Genomic DNA, 15121 nt, shown 5'->3' on the forward strand with positions numbered 1-15121 from the left:
TGCTGAATATTTATTCATGTTCTGTTTTTTTAATAATATCATCCTCTCTAAAAATTGCTCATCTTCAAATAAACAATTTTTGGATAAAACCCTCTACTCTAAAGCCAAATCTATACCAAAAATAAAAAAAAAACTAGATCTATTCTTCTTTGCAACTAAAAATCACATTTTTAAGGTACGTTTGGTAACGGATTTAGAGCAGGATTTAATCTGGATGTAGACTAAATCGAGTGAATCACTGGATTTGCGAGAGCTATTGAGATTCACGGGATAGAGCTACTGTGATTTACCTGGATGTAGTCACAATTTCCCAAACAGTTTTTAATGGATTTATGAGGAATTTCATTGCCAGACAATGTTTGGGTTTAACTTATTCAGTATTTCGTAAATTTGAATATACAGCATTTATTAAATCTTTATAACTTAAATATCATCTTTTGGCACCTGCAAAAAAAAAAAAACAAAAGAAAATAGTGAAGGATTAAACCAACTGAGGATTTACTCTTCTCGGTTCTACCAGTCATGAGGTGGTCGGAGAGGTAGTGGAGGTGGGATCTGATGTGACCCGATTCAGAGTCGGCGACACTGTCGGGGCCGGCGTAATCGTCGGCTGCTGCCGAAACTGCGGGCCCTGCAAAGCCAACATCGAGCAGTATTGCAACAAGCGGATTTGGTCCTACAACGACGTCTACACCGACGGCAAGCCCACCCAAGGCGGCTTCGCTTCCGCCATGGTCGTCGACCAAAAGTAAGTCAGGCATAAACACAAACACCTTACCTTCATCAAACCAACGAACCAATATAATTTATGTTAATGGATAGGTTTCTGGTAAAGATTCCGGCGGGGCTCGCAGCGGAGCAGGCGGGGCCTCTGCTCTGCGCAGGGCTGACGGTGTATAGCCCGCTGAAGCACTTCGGGCTGATGAAAAGCGGGCTTAAGGGGGGAATACTAGGGTTGGGTGGCGTGGGGCACATGGGAGTGAAGATAGCGAAGGCGTTGGGCCATCATGTGACGGTGATAAGCTCGTCGGAGAAGAAGAAAACAGAGGCTATGGAGCATTTGGGAGCGGACGCGTACCTCGTGAGCTCCGACGGGGCGGCCATGGCGGCTGTGGCTGAGGGATTGGATTACATTATTGACACTATTCCTGTGCTCCACCCTCTGGAGCCGTACCTGTCGCTTCTTAAGGTGGACGGACAGATCATCATGATGGGAGTGATCAATCAGCCGATGCAGTTCATCACGCCCATGATAATGCTTGGTAGGCACTTAGCTTTCTTGATGTTATTGGTATTTATTTTTTTGTATTAATCCATCATTTGTCCTTTATGTGTGTGCGCGCGTCATTATTCTCAAGTATAATGAACATTTTCAATCATAAATTTATAAATTTATAAGTATAGATGTTAAATTTTTTAAGTGTTAAATATGAAAATACATAAGATTATGGGCCTGTTTGGAACAGCTTATAAGTGCGGATACATTTTTAAAAATGTTGTGATACCGTTTGGTTCGTGTGTTTTGCCCGCTTATCCGAAAACGCGGTTTCATTTTACATTAAATGCAGACCGCGGGTCGAACTCCTCGGTTGATCTGCGGGCCGCGCTTATCCTGAAACGCACGAGTTGTCTCAAACGCACCTTCTATGATGTATATTTATGTATTTTTTTTTTATTTTTTTATTGGTATTTGTCTTCTTTTTTCAATGAGAGGATGTGGTTTATCTCGCCACTTATACCATATTGGTAGAAATGGTGGGGCGCTTTTTTTGTTTTTTGTTTTTTTTTATTTTTTGGCTTGGCTGATAACTATTTGTCTCTTTTTTATTCTTTTGTATATTACTCAAATTTTTAATACTACATTAAAAATGTCATTATTATTTACTTTTAAAAATAAAATTCATCATTTTATATTGAAGTTTATCACAACAAAGTATTCAATAAAAAATTATAGGAGTAGTTGTGTAAATGAACGAGAATTGTGTGGTATGTATGTAAATTTTCCATCTATACCTCTTTTTATTTATATAAAATTGCAATCATGTCCTAAGATGTTCTGCTTCAACCCTTAATTTTGTTGGTATAAAATGCATTTCATTGTAGTATGTTCTTTTCCTAATTCCTTAGAAATATTTGTGACTAATGGTACTTGTATTTTCTTTTTGATGCATATTTTTACAGGTAGAAAGTCCATATCTGGTAGCTTTATTGGTAGCATGGTGGAGACGGAAGAGATGTTGGAGTTCTGTGAGAAGAATGGATTGCGGTCGATGATTGAGATTGTGAAGCTTGATCAGATCAACGAGGCTATGGAGAGGTTAGAGCGCAACGATGTGAGATATCGCTTTGTTGTTGATGTTGCGGGAAGCAAACTCGGCGCATAATTTCTCACCAAATCTATAGGGAGGCATCAATGTTGTTTTTATAATGCCAACGAGTGATGATTCTTATCACTTCGTCGTATAATCTTTGTTTTCTTTGTTTGTGTTGTCTTGTGGTGGTTGAGACTATACTTTGTGTTGTAAGAGGCTTACTTCTGTCATAATGAAAATAATTGTGAATGTTGGGTTCATGTTAATGGTTTTGGCAGCAAATTTGCTCATTTCATTTGTTTTATGGGAGGCTAAAAGAATGTTTTGTTTTCTTATTCTTCTCATCATTTTGAGATTTCAATCCAATGGCTAGCAAAATCAGGATTTCTAGTTAGCTTTAAGTTTTTCCCATTTATAGTTCATCATACGTACATTTTATTAGATTTCATTATTGTTCGTCCATTCTTGATTTATCCATTATACATAAAAAATGTGTCAGCACGAATCTCAAAAAAATATACAGGCAATAGAGAAAATGATTGGAGATCTGAGACCCGCCAGGAGCAGTTTGAGAGCCTGCTTTTACTCGCCTAGTTCATGTTGACCGAGAGAAATAACCTCAGGGCGGATAAAACTAGATTGCCCTCTCAAACAGCCACTGGTACTAACTTCATACAGACGAATCCGCTGAGAGTCCTCAATCAGACCGGGCAAAAGATAAGAACCGCCCGAATCTCTAGTAGTCAGTCGGCATCGCTCGGTCAACCCTTATGCCATAGCCATCTGGGCCATGACCCAATCAGTCATTTTCTTAAACTCACGGCGCATAGTTGCACTGATCAAGACCCGATCGGGTGCCATCTAAGGCTCCAGGCTCTATAACTATGTATTGACCATAATACCCTCTGTTATACCTACTTTACCAGGAGTACAAAATTGAATCTTCCAAACCCCATTCTTATTCATTTCATGAATAAAAAATAAACATTACGCGATTTCACTACTCATTATTGTACACTACAGGAATTTGAAGAACTTGCATCGGACATATCAAACATAAATCAGAGGTTAATCCAAAGATATTTTAGGGTTATCATCTTCTTTGCGCCTGATTTACATCAGATTTTTTTCTCAGGTAAAACAAGGGTCGGGAATATAATTTTCGTATGTTTAGCGTTGTAAAAATTTTTCATAAATTTTTGCGTCTTATTTTGGTTGACGTTGCGTCGGTTCTCGTTGAGGTTGTGCAAGCGTCTGAATTTGGCTTCAAAAAAATTAAACATTAATATTTGTCTCGGATTGGCTTAGGATTAGCGGAAAATAATATCGAAGAGCGACATAAAATAAATGTCATTTTATCGTCGGATTATTGGACACAAATCAAATGCAAACCTGTAACACTGGAAAAAAAATATAAAATGAAAGTTATATTTCCATAACCTGCACGATACATATAATCCACAATGAAACAATATTTTATGTAGCCACAGATAATCAACATTAACTCAGATTATAACTCAAGTAAATATCATTAATGCAAAGTCATCGAATGTAACAAATTGTCTCAAATAACAACAACAAAATAAAATAAAAAATCCAGAGTAAATGTTCAAAGTAAATGCTAAAAATAAATATTAAAAAAAACATATAAAGTATTTCCTAATTGTTATCTCCCTCCCTCTCCTCAACCTCCTCCTCCTCTTCTACGGATGTCATTGGCCGCTAACCCCGACGATCTGCTAAAGTCTCTGCCATGCACACTATAGAGTCATCAACCCTATGTTGGCCTTCTAGCATCTGTGCATGCAACTGACGGATCTTTTTGTTCATTGTAGTGACTTGCCTGGCTATACCATCCTGATCTGGTTGTAAGGACCTCGAGGAACTTACTACGAGACCACAAGATATCTCGACCACAAAGGCTATGCCCTTCACACCAAGCCATAAACCCTACCCTTCTTCTTTTCTGTCGTCTGAGTCCAAAGCTTGAACTTGGACTACGCAGTGGTAGAACGACTACCACTACTAATTGCAGAAGCCTGAGGCTAAGTGCCTCTTTCGAAGCTACTCAAACGCCTCCTGCAGAATTAAAACCAACGTTTAATTGAAACTTTCAATAGTAAGAGTTACAATAAATTTTTAAATTTTTTTTTTTACTTATAGCAATCTGTCTGAAATGCTCCGAGACCCGTTGTTGCCTCCCTGGGCATTGATGAGTTCAGACGTGAAGCTCCACAATAGAGGGCTCAACCCTGGCTTTTGTAACATAAGATTAGTTAGCGCCACATATTTACCCAAAGATTTAATTTTTTAAATATTTAAAAGAAGTTTACCAGCCTCATAGAGTGCTCGATGTGTGGGATTGATCCTTCAATATGGAGTGCAGCTCCTCTAGCCCTCTCTGTCACTCGGTCCGTCTTCCACTTTCTCTTATAAGAAGAATAGGTCCAAACTGCGGTCAACTAACCCCGGTGATCCTCGCTGATCTAGGCAGGCTGCTCGTGGTGAACATGTCACCAAGCTTATGCCTGCTTTGAATTTCAAAGATCTGGCAGATCTAGTGGTGGTGCTCTATAAGACAGGTGAAGGATCTCTATAACATAAAAAATAATCCATGTGTTAGTATAATAAAATAAATTAAATTTAGAATTCTAATTCAAATTACATGATCATACCTCAAACTCAGCGAATCACAAGTCCCAAGTGGTTGCAGCAATTTGCTTTCAAGAGAGATACATTGCAATATGCATAACATCGAGATTATGTCTAATAAGATTAGTCTTACAATATGATCTCAAAATATACTGAACTAAGTGTGTGTTTGGGGCAGCTTGTGCATTTCATGATAAGCTGCTTATCCTGAAATGCGGCCCGCGGACGGGCCACAGGGTTCGGCTCGCGGCCTGCTTTTAGTGTAAAAACCCAAATGCGGTTTCTGATAAGCTGACGAAACACGCGAATCAAACGGTAAGCTGCCCTAAACGGGCCCTTAGTCTAATTGTTTGTGACACTAATATCAAGAATATGAGTCGAAGCTAACTCTGGTCCCTCGGTGATCTTTGTTACTTCACTGATTATCTGAAAAATTTCAAATCCAACTATCCTGGGGGTGGACTTGATCTTTCAACCCTATTTTTGAAGAAGGTGTCTTTGTTCCTCTTAAATAGATGATCATGATGAAGAAATCTTCAATGGCAGTCGAACCAGCTATTTTTCCTTCGATGTTTCAGAGTAAATGCCTCGACATATCTATGAGTAAAGACAAGCCAATTTCTCGGTTGTGCTCCAACCATCTAGCATCCCATAGTCAGATAAATCACTAATTGTTCGCATAAGAGCTATAATTAGTTGAAAATTTTGTTTCTTAGTGATGTCATAAGTAAGCACACCTGTCTTTCATAATATTTGAAGTTCTTCAATCAAAGGATGTAAGTAGACGTCTATTTTTCCCTTTGACCTATGTGAACCTGATATTATCAATGTTAGAAATAAGAAAAAAATGATTATGCAAAAATATCAGGGGTAAATTGTACGACATAATGATTGTTGGCTAGCATGATTATAAGGTTACAACGTTACTGTACCAGGTGAAGCCATCTGCACATAAATCAAGTCTAGCATTGTGTACTTCAACAGCAAAGTCTGGGTATGTACGATCAAAATGTCTTCATGCCTCACCATGTGAAGGTTAACTCACCAATTTAGCATCAACAAATCCAGTACTATGCTAAGTCATGTGATGAGTTATACTCACAGAAGCGAGCAGTTCTGAAGTCGGGGTATGAGCGGGAAATAAAAGAGATGCTTTTATTAAATATTTTTCTGATTCTTACCCTTTTTCCCCATTTATTTGAATCTATCACTACCACTAAATTAGCAAGTCATCTCTACTACATCAACCTTGTAATATATCGTGCAGCTATTAACACGATAATTATTCTTCTCAGATTGCAACCCTAACTTTAAGACTTTTTTTTTTTTTTTTTGTATAGGCCATCTGACACTAAATTATCTATAGGGTTTGTCTATTTCAATAATGTTGCCATTTAATTGAATGTTTCTCTGGGAATGTCAAAATTAGATTTTATGCTCAACATTCGCAGTGCCACTTATAACTTTGTATGTCTGGTGCAAAAATTCCATAAAGATAATTAAGCAGTATTCAACAAGTTGTAAAATTGTTGTGATTCATTATTTAGCGTTTCACTTTCGTGTGGAACGCTCTCAACAAAATGAGCTCTTTAAGCATCATGAACCATTTCTTTATATGTGTCAGGATCTTATTCCTTTGGTGAAGGGACATAACTTGTTGAGGCACCTTGATCATACTAAACTTCTAGTTCTTGATCACCATGTGCAGTCCAGTACAAATAATTTAGTTTGAATCCCTTGCAGTAAAAATGTAATTTAGATTCTTCGAGTCGCATACACACTTGATTTTTGTTTTTAATAAAAAGACACTGGAACTTACCCTTTGAATGATAAATAGGCAGTTCTAATGAAGCTTACCCGACTTCCTCAACACCATTCAAGAACTCATTTGTGATTCCTTTTCATCATAAATATAATTTGTTATACATTCAAGCTCTCAAGTTACGAATTTCCATCTACAACATAGATGTAACTTTAAAGATTAGTGAAATTATTATGCAAAATAAAAGCTAATCGATACTTACATTGGATGATTATGTTTGGTGTTTCATAGAAGCCGATTCTCATAAAAAAATCACCCCAGTAACCTCTTTGATGTGACTCGCTTCATCTAGTGAAGTCAACACTACTTGGTCAACCATATTTAAACATCTCTTTAAAGTGGTTTATTCGTTTAAACAATGGACCAGATGCATTCTCCACTTCAAACAACCGAGTTGAATTCTACTAATAACAATCCCATCTATATCACTATCATTTTAAATAATATACCTGATGCATTCATCCACTTCAACCAACCAACATGAATTTATGTTAATGACATCCCCATCTATATCACCATCACTTTGAACAAGACCTGATTCACTCCACTTCAACTAATCAACTTGAATTCTACTAATGACATCCCCATCTATATCACCATTAATTTAAACAATAGATCTGGTTGATGCATTCCTCCACTTCAACCAGCCAACTCCTATTCTACTAATAATATCCACATCTATACTGCCATCATTTTAAACAATAGATCCGATTGAAGCATTCTTCCACTTCAATCAACCAACGTGAATTCTAGTAATAACTTCCCCTTCTATATTACCATCACTTTAAACAAGACCTGATGCATTGCTCCACTTCAACTAACCAAATTGAATTCTACTAATAACATCCTAATCTTTATCACCTTAATGAATTTACATGTCTAACACCTAAAATTTATTTTTTTTTGAAGATTTTCATAAATATACTACACTCAATTCTTATATATAAATACCTAACATCTAAACTTCAATTTTTACACACATACCACACTACCTATGCAAATAGATTTTCATACATACCACTTAATACTTATGTATATACATAGCTAACACCTAAGCATCAAGTTTTATGAAGATTTCATTCATACCACTCAATTCTTATGTATATGTGTATCTAAATCCTAAAATTCAATTCTTACATACATTCCACATTATAAAATGAAAATCAATGACGCTGATAAACTTACATTCCTTAATGTTTTCTGATTAGAGCAGAGCTGAAGTGTGAATGATGTGGGAGTTTTCGTGTTCTTTGTCTTGATCCACTCCTTATTGTCTGATACACCTAAAATAATATTTATGTACACATTTTTATACCTATTTTTGAGGATATTATGCTTTAATGGAAGGTATTTGTGTTTTTTTCTTTCAGGTACAATTAAATGAATGAAATATGGTAAAAGGAGTGAAAAAAGATCAAATTTAGAGAAAAAATGAAGAAGGTGTGAAAATGAACGAGGGCACCTGAGCGCCCAGAACTGATGCTTAAATGTCAGGAGATAGAGAAGGTCATGTCTAAGCGTTGAAAACCTCACGTTTACTCACCAGAGGTAGTTATAATGAAAATTCAATGAATTTGAACAATTTTTTAAGGGATGGTTAAAGCAACTCTTGGTGAAAACATGAATTACAGTTCATGGGCACAAAAATACATTGAAATGGTTCTTGAAAAGAGGCAACTTTTGGAAGATTCATTGAATGTGGACATATTTTGAAGAGATGCCAAAGCATATTTTGGAAAACTAAAAAAAAAAGAAGACTTGGATTGAATTATCCCCCCTTCCCCTTTGTCGCCCCTTTTAACATAGAAGAATTAAGATATTTTTAGAAAGAAGAAAGGGATATTTGTAAGAGAAATGAAGAGATTCAAAGGAACTTCAAGAGTTTGGTGGAGAGTAATTTGAGATAAGTTTTTATCTATGTAACTACATCCTGGTTTTAATTTATACTTCTTATGTTCTTACATGATTTCTACTTTTAAACTTAAGTGTTGTTGTGTTTTCTCCATGAATTCTAAGTAGTTTTCTTTATCTGTAGTTTTCTAATTCTAAGTAGTTTTCTTTATCTTTTTCCTTAAAATGATAAGTAATTAAGTGTTGGAAGAAAGTTGTGTGAAGTATTGATCTATAATGTTGGAATGAGCTGCGATGACTTAATCCTTGTACTTCATTTACTTCTTGATTTGGTGAATTGAGATGTTAAAATTTGTTGTGAGAATATGTAAGATCTGTGATTGTATTGTATCAGCTAACTAATGGTAGAAACACATGAGATTCTATGGATGAGAATGTAATTCTTATGGTTGAGTTCAAATAAATGGGGAAATAAACTTTGAAGGGTCTAGAGTTAGAAAACTTTAGAGTGACAGACTAAAGCCCCCAATTTGGTTTATTATTTTAGGTCTTGATACGAGAAGTTAGCCCCCGGATGGATGGAGAATAGGGAAATCTAGAGTAAGAGCTAGTATTTTTCTACCTAGCCCGTCTTCAGGACTATTCAAACTTTAGATTAGCCAATGTTCTTTAAAGAATCTCTAGTAAGGGCAAAGAATAATATTGCTCCTATTTAGCACAACACAGTTTAAATACTTCTATAACAGAATTCCTATACTTGTTCCTGATTCATGATAAGGAAAATGATATTTTATTTATATTTCTTTCATTTTACAAAGATCTAGTTAAATCTAATTAGTTGTTTACTTTCTTTTCAATTATCAAAAATTACAAAAAAGAATCAAATTTCCATTCCAACTATAATATCTATAGTTTGAGTAAGACACTTTTTCAAAGTTGAATTTGTTGTCTAATTTCTTCTTAAAAGTTTGTAGTTCTCCAAGTGGGTTTGATATTTCAGGGTTTAATAAAAAATTCTTATATTACTTGATAACTATATGTATACTTGCGTAGTATCCCAATATTTAATCATAACAGTTGCACTCTTACTTGCTTCTAAATCAAGTTTTTGGCACTGTTGTATAGAAAAAAATATAAAATAAAGAGAATTGAGAATCTAATCATACGCGCATCGTAACACTATCATACCAGAAAGTGAGATCAAGTTTTTGGCGTCGTTGTTGGAGAGAAAATATTAAATTTAGTAAAATTTGAAGGAATTTTTAAAAAAAACAAATTTCTATTTTTAGAAAGCCTTATTTAAACTTTTAGATATATTATAAGAGTATCGTAGTGTTGTTTTTATATAAGTTCTTGTTTATGTAATTTTTATTTTATTTAGTAGTGGTGTATGCGTAGTTTTGATTCTCAAGGACTAGTGCCCTACAATTTTGAAATATTAGAAAAAGTTTAAAAATTAATATGCTATGATTAGAACTATTAAAAAAATTAATAAAATCAAAATATAGAAAAAGTTCAAAAATTTTAAGAAATGGTAAACCAAAATAATCAAAATATTGAAATTCATCAAGAATTTAGACCTTTAAGAGATTATGCAAACCCTATGGTTGATGAACTTCTGATGAACTTCATTGTTGATGAACTTCATTATAGTATTCAAAAATATGTTGTAGTGGCTAATTCATTTGAACTTAAATATACTATTATTCAAAAGGTATCAAATGATCACTTTAGGGGAGCACCAATTGAAGATCCAAATTTATATCTTACCAATTTTCTAAAATTGTATGCTACATTTAAATATGATGGTGTTTCGAAAGATTTTATTAGACTTAGAATTTTTCCATTCTCACATAAGGATAAGGCTATGATATGGCTAAATTTGTTAGCACGTGGATCTATCAAAACTTGGGATAATTTAACATAGATATTCCTTGCTAAATATTTTCTACTATAAAAAACTGAAAGCTTAGAAATGATATCACATCTTTTTGTCAATTTGAAGGGGAATTTATTTATGAAGCGTGGAAGCAATTTAAAGAACTCCTGAGAAAGTGTCCATACCATGTTGTACCAAATCAGTTAATAATTCAAACCTTCTATAAGGGATTAGTTGGATCTCTTAGATCTATTATGGATGCTGCTGTTGATTATTCATTGATGTCAAAACCATTTTGTGACGCGTGTGCTTTATATAAAAAGATAGCTACTAATAATTTTTTATGGCCTTATGAGAGGGTAAATCCTAAAAAATTAGCCAATATTCATGAATCTGATGCTTTTACAATGTTAGCAAATCAAGTTGTTACAATTTCAAGGAAGCACAATTTCAAGGAAAATTTCAAGGAAGCTACACCAATTTGGAATGAATTTTTCTCAACCAATTTCAATGATTGAAGAGAATTCATTAGACCAAATGACAGATTCTCAAACATCAATAAAAACTTTGAATGTCATAAATAATAAGCCAAATAACCCATATTCAAACTATTATAACCTAGGTTGGAAAAACCATCATAACTTTAACTGGAAATAACTTTAACTGGAATATAACTTTAACTGGAATAATAAAAATTTGGGTAGCAATAATCAGTAATTGGGGAACAACCAAGTAAACCAATTGGGAAACTGGAACAACCAAGGTAATTGACCTAAGGAAAATATGTTGAGATTTTCATACTTATTTTTATACTGTTTTTGATGATATTGCACTTTAAAGAAAGATATTTTTGATGTTTTATTGCAGGAAATATGAATTAGGGTAATTGGAGCAAAAAGATGCAAAAAAGAGCGAATTTGGAGCAAAAAGGACCAAAATGTGGAAATTTGAACTAGGTCGCCAACGACGCCCTCGACCCCGCTGACGATGAGTTTTTCCCAAGGCTATAGAACAAAATTCTTCAGAAGTCCGCCGACGACGCCCTCGAGGTCGAATTGATTTCTTCCTCCTTGCTACTTCGAAGAAGAATTATGTGTGATGTAAAGTAAGGAAGAGATTCAGAGGAACTTTGAGGAGTGTTCTTGGGGAGAAATTAGAGATAAGTTATTTACTTGTTGTAGTTTGTATGACTTTGATTTTATATATGAATTTCGAGTTTTGCTGTGTTTTGCCCATGAGATCTGAGTAGTTTCTCTATGTTTCTCCTTGTCTTGAGATTTATGAAATGGTGATTGAAATTGGTGAAGCCATGAAAATATTTAAGAAATTGTGATGATCTTTTCACTTCGAACTTAATTTACTTTCAATCTGGTCAATTGATTTGTTAAAATATGTTGAGTTTTACAACTAAAGTGAAGATTACATCCAAGATTCAGGGAGGTCAAAGCAATTGGAAGTTGACTGCAAATAAATAGGGAAATAATATTATGAGACATAGAATTGGAGATTTTAGGGTGGCAGACTAAAATCCCCAATTCGGTCCTATCGTTTGGGTGTTGAAGTGTAGATGCTAGCCCTCAGGTGAGGGGAACGTGGGAGTTCCGAGGTGATAGCCGGTATCCTCCCAGCCTAGTCGTAGATTCAGTAAACAAGCGTAGGATTAATACATGTTCTTTATGCCTAAAGGGTAAAGAATAGGTATGCTCCTATTTGACACAATATAAATTGAACTAATTCACTTTATCCATTCACTATAATTTCTTGACAAGGAGAAGGATGTTTTCTTATATATTGAATATCACAATTAAACTCTTCTTAATGATATTAGTTATTTAATAGTTATTAAAATTACCTATTTATTTCAATTGCCTATTAGTGACAGATAAACAAATTGAACTTCGTTGTTGTGATTAAAGTATTGCTTTTCTAAAATCTTAGTTCGCAGTTCTAAACCACTCCCTGTGGGAACGATATCTAGGATTCCATTAGAGCCCTATATTACTTGAGCGAGACGTATAATTGTGTTGATAAGTGTGACTTTACAATTATTGAATATTTATTACGTCCATATTTATCTTATATTTTAAGCATATAAAAAGTTGTCGGTCAGTAATAATCATTATAGACCTATTTATCCTCTAATTTTTAATAGCAATCCATAATTTAAGGATAAAAATTTATCTATAGAAGAAGTGGTATTACAAATGGGAAATCAGTTATAAAGTCATGGAGCTGCAAATAGAAATATTAAGAATCAACCGGAACAAATAACAAATTTATTAAGTAATAGATTCCAATGAACACTTCCTGATATTAAAGAGGTAAATCCAAAAGACCATAATAAAGAGTAAGTAAAAGTCGTTCAACTTAGAAGTGGAAGAGAGTTAGAAGGTAGAGTTCAAAAAGAGATTGAAGTAGAGAGAGAAGAAATTGAAGAGCCTAAAGAGGACGCTCTGAAAGGTTTAGAGAGACCTCCATTAAAAATTGACTTAGAAAAGCACCACCTCCATTTCCTCAGAGACTTCGACAACAAAAGTTGGATAAGCAATTTTAAAAATTTCTGAAAATATTAAAGATTTAAAAAGCTTACGATTAATATTCTATTTGTTGAAGCCTTAGAACAAATGCCACCCTATGTGAACTTTATGAAGGATATTCTTAACAGAAAAAGGAAGTTCAAAGATAATGAGATTGTTGCACTTAGTGAGGAGTTCAATGTTATAATAAAGAAAAAGCTTTCTGAAAAGCTCAAGATCCTGGTAACTTCACAATTCCATGTGCAATAGGAGACAAATTTTATTGGAAAGCTTTATGTGATTTAGGTGCAAGCAGTAACCTTATGACATTATCAGTATTTAAAAGACTAAAATTAGGAGAAATATCCCCTACTACTGTAAATTTGCAGTTAGCAGCTCGTTCAATAACATATCCTAAGGGAGTTATAGAAGATGTTTTAGTGAAAGTCGATCAATTTATCTTTCTTATTAATTTCATTATGCTAAATATGGAGGAAGATAAAGAAATACCTATCATTTTAATGAAACCTTTCCTAGCCACGAGAAGAGCAACGATAGATGTGCAGAAAGGAGAATTAACTATGTACATAAATGATCAAACAGTTAGTTTTAATATTTTAAAATTGACCAAAGAGTTGTTTATGTGCGAGGAAGATGGATTAATTTCACTCCTGCACGGATCAACGAATTATCGAATTATATATCAACGAATTATATATGATAGAGAATGTTCCTGTCTGCCAGTATTCCAATTTTGTCCCAACACGAAACTAGATGAATGAGATTTACCAATATTTAACGGACGAAACTGACGACTTGGAAACAAGAGAAAACGGGTATGTTAGTTTTTTTGCAACACTCCTGAATCCCGTTTCGAAACATTGGCACTTTTTCATTTCTGCAAAACTATTACCGACAATGAAGAAGTAAAGTTTCTAAAGAAAGTGTCATTTTGAATTACTGCATCCAAAGGGGACTGTCGATCGACATTGGATCTATAATTGTGAAGTCGGTTTTGGGTCTGATCGTTCATGGATCAACTTATGAGCTTGGACACCGCTCAATAATTTTCTCACTCTGCATTCAGTTCCAAGTGTCTTATGAAAATTGGGAAAAGGTACTGCTACCTTGGAAGCCTTTGGGTCCAACTGAAAGATTTGCAGTTTTTGAAGATAAAAATGACATGGCAATTATAGTAGATCAAGCATCTCAAAATTCACTGTCAGTTCAACACTTAGTCCGTGATAAGTCTTTGGTGATCTTGCGCCGAATCAAGAAATTGGAAAAGGAGGTACAAAATGTCATGAATGTGATTAATAATATCTCTGATTTCTTCGATCATCTAGACTGGAGGATGAAGGAATATTTTAAGCACTCTAGACATTTAAAAGATAGCTTGATACGACTAATGAGGAGGATGAAGTTAATAGAAGAGGATTCCACTGAAGAATTTTCATTCCGACCCTTCTACAACCTCTTCGTTCATGTGCAATCAATGGGTGATCTTAGAGGAGAATCGAATACCGAGTCTGCAGATTAGTAGATTTATATTACTACCTATCTATCTATCTATGTATGTCAATTTGAACTTTGTAATTGCTTTGCTTTAGAATTATGCTTTTAGATTTCTGTATAGTTGAGACTAAGCATAAGATGTTTTGTTTTCAGCGTTTTGAGTGTTGTGGCTAGGATTGCGATGCTGAATCAATGTATTGAGATTGAGAAAATACCAAACTTAAGTGTGTTATGTAACGTACATTGTACCCCTTGGAATTTATATATAAATGTGATGTTTTGTGTTGTGAAAGTTTATATGTGCTAAGTACATCATTTAGTCACTTAAAAATTATGTCTATAATGATTATGTCTATAATGATTAAAAAGATGTAGTTAAGGCTTGAAATTGATCGAAATCACAAAAATTTGGAATTTGGACAAAATTAATAGAGCCCGCCGATGGCGCCCTCGACGCCGCCGAGGTGGATTTTTCCTGAGACTCAGGTTCAAAATTCCAACAGAGCGCGCTCACAAAAAAACACCATTAACCACGATTTTGACCAGTCAACCACCACTATTCGCCAACCCCTTC

The 15121-nt window shown here is 34.6% G+C and overlaps 1 protein-coding gene across 1 annotated transcript in view; it reads left to right on the plus strand.

The window, feature by feature from the left end:
- The window catches only part of LOC110032667 (cinnamyl alcohol dehydrogenase 2), a 3146-nt gene extending 544 nt beyond the window's left edge, over positions 1 to 2602 (plus strand). Inside the window, exons 3-5 of the mRNA XM_020736368.1 lie at positions 521 to 748; positions 823 to 1262; positions 2182 to 2602. Of these exons, the coding sequence (XP_020592027.1) occupies positions 521 to 748; positions 823 to 1262; positions 2182 to 2384 (871 nt within the window). The 3' untranslated portion in view covers positions 2385 to 2602. The remainder of the gene's footprint in view (positions 1 to 520; positions 749 to 822; positions 1263 to 2181) is intronic.
- The last annotated feature ends 12519 nt before the right edge of the window (positions 2603 to 15121 follow it).

This window comes from Phalaenopsis equestris, unplaced genomic scaffold (genome assembly GCF_001263595.1).
Source record: "Phalaenopsis equestris unplaced genomic scaffold, ASM126359v1 Scaffold000998, whole genome shotgun sequence".
Taxonomy (NCBI): Eukaryota; Viridiplantae; Streptophyta; class Magnoliopsida; order Asparagales; family Orchidaceae; genus Phalaenopsis; species Phalaenopsis equestris.